This window comes from Pectinophora gossypiella, chromosome 5 (assembly GCF_024362695.1).
Source record: "Pectinophora gossypiella chromosome 5, ilPecGoss1.1, whole genome shotgun sequence".
In the NCBI taxonomy this organism is placed as follows: Eukaryota; Metazoa; Arthropoda; class Insecta; order Lepidoptera; family Gelechiidae; genus Pectinophora; species Pectinophora gossypiella.
The window spans coordinates 1,041,283-1,048,480 of NC_065408.1; the positions used below are offsets into that span (position 1 = coordinate 1,041,283).

Here is a 7,198-nt window from a genome sequence, read left to right on the forward strand (position 1 = left end):
TCGTATGTTTTTAACATCAGCTAGAAAATAATTTCGTACTTAAATAAAATGCTCAAAATGTTTTTAAATTTTCATGTTATATTTTTTATGATAACACAAATATGAATACATGAAAAACGCGAATAAAACAAAGTTAGTACCTAAATCAAAGAGTCTGAAGTATTTCGTAGCGGTTCAAGTAATACTTTTTATCGACGCAATAGAAAGCTAACTGTCATCATCATCTCTCTAGCATTATGCCGTTTTGCACAGGGTCCGCTTACTTAAACTGAAGATTTGCCAGGTCCGGTTTTTTAAAGAAGCGACTGCCTGTCTGACCTTCCAGCCCGGGAAGCCCAATACAGGTCACATACTTCTGAAAAGAGTAGAAAGCTAATTTAAAAACAAGGGAATTTAGTTTTCTAGCGACAGAATATTGTAGGATAGACACTTATTAGTACCTACTTATAGATCGTATTCGGCCAAGCAGTTAATGCCATAAGCGATAAAACTATAAGTGACGTAAATAAAAAACAAAAGAAGATCCTTAACAGAATACAGACAAACAGAGTTGATGAGGTTGGTAATCCACCACTCAACCCACACGAGAGAAGAAGAAGAACTAAAATTCATAAATAAGTTAAATAAAAAAAAGAAAATGATTTTCGTTAGTTTCAGATGTGTCTTTATTCAGTAATCAGAATTTCATGATTTATCTTGAAACTAGTACACGACCCAATTGAATGTGACATACCTATCATTTATGGTCAGTCACATCTCTAGCGCGAGCAAACCAACGCGTCTCAATGTTTGGATCTTGTAATTTAATATAATACCCTAAGTACAGTTCATTCAAATATTTGTTAAGGGGTTTTATTGATAATAACCACTCTCCCTACAATAATATAATATAATAACTCATTGCTACTGTTCTAGTACTTTTCGGCCAAGTAGTTTTAATGCCATTTGCGGCAAATGTAAAATAAGTCACTTAAAAAAAAATAAACTGGTATTATAAACATCCAAATACAACTTCCAATATTGATTTTTCCATACCATCATTATAGAAAAAAAAATACTAATCTGCCCGAACCAATCACTTGACCACATTCGTCTTCAAAGTCTACCCGCACTGTGGGCGTGTCTTAGTGCACTCAAAGCCTAAACTCCCCATAAAATAGGGTGACATAACGCTCTGCCCACAGTGCCCCGTATGTCGACGCACGCGCCGCACCGGGCACGCAGATATGGCCATAATAACCCACCGGCGGCTTAGGGTTAACTTAGTGCTTTAAAAATAATATTAGTGAAAATCGTTCAGTATTTTTTAATATATATTTTTTGAAAGTGACACAATAAAGTACTTAGTGCTGTTGACAGTAAATATTCGACGAAATTGTGGTTCTAGTGATATTTCAATAACGAGTGTTTTATAAGGTATTAATTTTTATTTTTTTATCGTTTATCTGCCGCCTATCTCTATAGGGGCTGCGGACTTTAGTTTATGTAGTTATTTGTAACTATTTCTATGTAGGTATTCGGTAGGCTACAATTTCGTAGCGTCATTTGCTACGCTGCGCTACCCGCGCTCAGGTTATATCGGTGCTACGTACGTAGCTTTGTAACACGAAAATGGTAGGTACTTACTAGTATAAAGTATAAATACTAAAATAAAGTAAAAATTACTAGACTGACACATAATAAAAATATCTAAGTGCCTTTTTTAAGGAAGAGTAGTGATCGATGCAAAGCTTTTTTGATGCAAAGGTTCGTACTACGATCGTAGCATAATACCTTAAACTAATCTTGTTAAATGTCGTTAATTAATAAACATGCATACAGACAGTAATAAATACTATAATTGTTATTATGCCAATAGAAAAAACTATCCCTTTTAAAAGAAAATTGTTCCTAATCTTTTATACAAATTCATAAGCAAAATATATTTTTTAAAAGTATCCTCATTAACTTACTAAAAGAAAAAATGCAACAACTAAGTAAGCAAACACAAAAAAATATATATTTATTTAATTACCTCATCATTTCCGCACCAAATGTGCACTATAAAACAATAACCCCGTAATAGCGTGACCATTGACTTCGGTCACGCTCGGTGGTCACCGTTAGTCACCATCATGGTACAAACAATACGACCACCATTACTGTCGCGTGGTGGTCGCGTGGCGTGGGGGCCCAGCTTAACAGGTGGCGAATAGCGATGCTATCTTATAAAACATTTTTTAATTGTTTTAGTTTTAATTCCACTTTCAAACTTGGAGTCAAGACTGTACTTGTGAAATGAAATGACATGTTTTCAGCTTGTCTATAAGCCCCTTGGGATATACGTTAGGGCAGAGTTCGTCTCCAAGATATATCTTAATTGTCATTACTATAATTCTAGTAATAATACATAAACATAACATAAACAGACGTCCCACTGCTGGGCACAGGCCTCTCATCAATCAACCGAAGGGGGTATGTAGCATACTCCACCACGCTGCTCCACTGCGGGTTGGTAGAGGTGTTTTACGGCTAATAGCCGGGACCAATAGCTTAACGTGCGTGCCCTCCGAACCACGGAATCATTTTATTTTTTCGGACAATCAGGTTATTCAGACCTGCAATGTCCTTATCAAACAAAGGACAGTCTCACACAGTGATTTAGATAATGTCCCCATCGGGAATCGAACGGGACCTTCAGATTGTGGACCCAACGCCTTAACCATTATACCACGGAGGCTGTTAACTGTACAGAGTAATAATTGTATATGTATAATTATCGCTAAGTTATTATCGTTTAACCGCTGAGTTGCCATATTGTAAAGTTTACATGGCCTGAACATGGCCTTTACTTAAATAATGCGATCTCCATTACAGTCGCGTGCTGGTCGCGTGCCGTCGCTTTGGAAATTAACAAGTCACACAATCTGTTAGTACACTTGTAAATTGAATGCAGAACTATGTTTTATTTCCTTTTTTAAATCTGCCTTATCGAAAATGTCAACGCATCGTTTACGTACTAAAATAATTAACATGTAAATAATATAAAGCTCCCCTAAAAAATAAAAAAAAAGTCACATTATTGAGCCGAACGCATCACAACACTGTTATGTAAATTACTTTAGCACCGTTTTGCGTTAGGTTTGAAATAATTACCAAAAATTACAAAATCATTTTACATCGACCATTATGCCCGAATCACCTGAATCATCTGATTGTCCGAAAAGTAAGATGATTCCGTGCTTGGGAAGGCACGCTAAGCCGTTGGTCCCGGGCTACTAGCCCAAACACCTCCACCAACCGGCAGCGCGGTGGAGTATGCTCCATACCCCCTCCGGTTGATTGAGGGGAGGCCTGTGCCCAGCAGTGGGACGTATATAGGCTGTTTATGTAATGTTTATGCCCGAACGGTGCCCATGTCATTACAATGAAAAAATACGGTCAATACGATCGCATGGTGGTCGCGTGTCAGGAGCCAACTTAACAGGTGGCCAGTGGTCACTCATAATTGGACCATGTTTGATTACCGTTCAAGTAATTAACTTGGCTTTTGAATCACAGTGGACGAGTTATTTTTATAGGAGTCGAAATACGTATTTAGTTGATTGTACTTATTAAAAACGTTGAAAAGTGAAACATAAAAATATACCGCTGCAAGTCATGTCACTGATAGCAAAATTTTTAGCCATACAATATACCAAACTCGTGTCCTAACTAAACTAGGGATCACAAAGTGAATTTTGTGATATTATTACCCATTGGGATTCGAACCCGGGTCTCGCGATCGTTAGCCCAACGCTCAAACGCGGGACAGTTATTCTATTTCTTTGACCATGAGGAATATCTTAGTAGTACCACACTCCGGACACTTCATACAAACAACCTCGATTTACACAGACACCACACATTGACGTTATCGTACACACGCATCTGTGTGGTGTATTCAACCGTATGGTATGTAAACTATGTTCGGGGGGGGGGGGGGGGGGGGAGGTAAACCTAGCTCAGACACCGGTGGGGAGCCGTTCTATACGTAGCATTATTCCTTATTCTATGGTAGTACTTTACCTGGATCGTAGAATAAAAATTAATACCACATATATATAGAAAGCTAGTTCTTCGGCCCGCACAAAGTATCGAGCGCCGCCCTAGCGTACTTCTTAAAAAGCCGTAAGCTGCTATAAGTGTGACCAAACAGTCTACAAATCAAACCCTAGCTATTAAGACAACTGCCAATTTACAACCCTAAACCGGAAATCAGATACCGGAAATAGGAAGTGATAAAGTTCAACTGACTTTCCGTAACACATTGCCTGGTCACGCGAGCTGGTGTTGTCACCTGTCTCCACTTGACAGGTAAATTGGAGGTAAACCAACAGGGGTTGCTTGTTTCATAGAAGTTAATGGCTCGGCTAACGTAGAAACCTTGTGTGTTGAACACTTAAAAGTTATATTTTAGGTACTTAGATTTAAGAAACAAGCCTATACTCGTTATATAAAAGACAGAGGAAAACCTAATATTCTGTCGTACTTAACATGAATAGGTACAAGATGATAATGCTCTGGGTTTATGTGCTGGCTCCATGTTCTGTTTTAGGTTCGTTTCTCGAATTTCATATAATTTTACACTCTGCAATTAACAATATTAAATATTAAAACTTACCTAACTCTACTATTATTTATCATCACCAGCCTATTAACGTCCCCACTGCTGGGGCACGGGCCTTCCCTATGGATGGATAGGGAGATCGGGCCTTAAACCACCACGCGGGCCAAGTGCGGATTGGTGGTTATTAAGGACTGCTAATGCAGCCGGGACGAACGGCTTAACGTGCTTTCCGAAGCACGGAGGAGCTCGAGATGAAAACTTTTTTTTTTGTGGTCACCCATCCTATGACCGGCCTTTGCGAAAGTTGCTTACCTTCAACAATCGCAGACCGAGCGCGTTTACCGCTGCGCCACCGAGCTCCTCAACTTGTGATAATAATAATTACAGTGTTGCGGTTAGGTTAAGTCACTTCATTTCTACAAACTTCAACAGCCACATTCGATATAAGTAGGTATTTTTGATAAATATATTCGGAAGACTTGAATTTAGGTAGTTAGATTGCTCGTAGAATATCGTTACAAATTATACCGCCAGTTATTAAAGGAATATTTACAAACGTATTCAATAACAATACCTCTATCTTTCCAGATTACCACGATGTTCAGCACCAACTTCGACGACTACTGCGACTTCAATGACAGCATCTGCAGCAACGACTCTGGCATTGACAGGTCCTACGCCGACTCCCTCGCCACCCCCTCCTCCACCCACAGCACTCCCATCAAACCTGACGCTGATATCGGCATCTCACTCACACCCACCAAAGAAGCCGTAAGGAGAAAACTCTTCAGCGACGAATATGAGTTTCCGTTTCAACTTGAAGAAACAAAGGTTTTCAATGATAATATTCAAATATCGAACACATCTACACCAGTCAAGAAAGAAAGGATGCCGAAAGATCCGAACAAGCCAAAAAGGAAATACGCGAATGGAAAGAACAGAGTCACAAGGTGCAAAAGCCCTACGCAAATTCTAAGGATTAAGAGGAATAGAAGAATGAAAGCAAATGATAGAGAAAGAAATAGAATGCACATGTTGAACGAAGCTCTAGACAGACTGAGATGTGTTTTGCCTACTTTTCCTGAAGATACAAAGCTTACAAAAATAGAAACTCTAAGATTTGCTCACAACTACATATTTGCTCTGAGCCAGACTTTAGAAGCGCTAGATAATATCACTCCAGGGCAGACGCCAGAGGGATTTGCATTGAATTATGAAAAGCTGCAAAGCTATTCTGTAACTGGGGAGAAAATTACCAAAGACGCTTTTAGAGAAATCTTTATGACGCCAAAACCGGATTGCGGTGATGGAAGCTTCAGGAGTTTCCAAGGATACAGCAAGCCGTTTCCCAACGGGTCAAATTTCATGCAGACTTCTGAAGGAGTGTTGATAAATGTTGGTAATGTGACCGTATCAGTCAACAACAAAGGTGGGAACTGTATAACCTCAACAACTGGTACTGGGTTCTTTACAAACCCGACTAGTTATACTGAGGATTTGACGCAACAAAGTTACTATCAACAAAGTAATTTCGTACAATGCAACAGGATTGGAGAATACGATTCTAATGCTACTAACGGTGAATATTTCAACCAACGAAACTATGAAATATTCAAAAACGCTTTTGAAAATGCTAAGAATAATAATAATAAGAAATATACAAAGACTGATCAATATAACTATGAGTACACAAATCCTTCGTACGGATACAACGATAGAAGCTACTATAGTGAAAATTATTCACAAAACGACTATTATTACAACGACCAAAGATGTTATAGAAACTTTTATAATAGGAATAATGTAGTAAATGCTCAGATGTGAGAATATAGTCATTCCTATGTTTATATACAAAAAGAAGCTTTTAGAATGTAAGACAATTGTATTTTACAGTGACAATAAACGAGATTGTAATTTAGAGTAAGTTGATAATACCAAAGTCTATTTTCTAGTCATTTTGTAAAAGATTTTTGTAATTATATTTTACATTTTAATACGTAACTTTGTTTTCTTTCATTTAAATTCTGTACAGATCTAAATACAAAAACACACATACTTATGCATAATACTTCCGTATTACCTAATATAAAAAGACAGCGATGAGTAAAAAAAATATCTCAAAGTAGCTTGTTCTCATATACGCAAAGACTGCTTTCAATTTAGATAAAAGAACACCATAATAAGCCGACTGTTTATTACAAGGGCTCCGAAACAAATGGCAACAAACCTAAACCTACTAAAGGTATAAGGTACCTACAATAGCCTAATTTTGTACTTACTTACCGGTCCGCGTAGGTCCGTGTTGCTCTATGTTACTTACAGATAAGAAACAGAAAATAGATAGACAGATACTATACACCAGATGACAGCAACAATCTTAAAACGGATAATAATGAAAAAGGAGTTTTTATACAAACACTGTATGACTATGCAGCGCAGCTGTCGTCAGTTGCATATATTTTGCTGTGAGGCGTGGCTGTGGTTGCGCAACCATGGTGTCCTAATGAGATATGGCCCTAATTAGGCTGATAACCGACAGAGGGATTGCGTCCTCTAACATGATGGACTAATGTTATGGGCGATAGGCTGATCCCTTATCACCATAAGGTT

At 38.1% G+C, this 7,198-nt stretch overlaps 1 protein-coding gene across 1 annotated transcript; it reads left to right on the plus strand.

Moving 5' to 3' along the window:
* Nucleotides 1–5,182: 5,182 nt before the first annotated feature.
* On the plus strand, nt 5,183–6,486 carry LOC126366704 (basic helix-loop-helix neural transcription factor TAP). Its single transcript, XM_050009904.1, has one exon. It carries the CDS (start codon nt 5,186–5,188, stop codon nt 6,410–6,412), a length of 1,227 nt encoding a protein of 408 aa, XP_049865861.1. The 5' UTR covers nt 5,183–5,185; the 3' UTR covers nt 6,413–6,486.
* The last annotated feature ends 712 nt before the right edge of the window (nt 6,487–7,198 follow it).

Excerpts from the sequence above, each read along its gene's own strand:
- LOC126366704 (XM_050009904.1), top strand. The coding sequence starts at position 5,186 with ATGTTCAGCACCAACTTCGACGACTACTGCGACTTCAATGACAGCATC.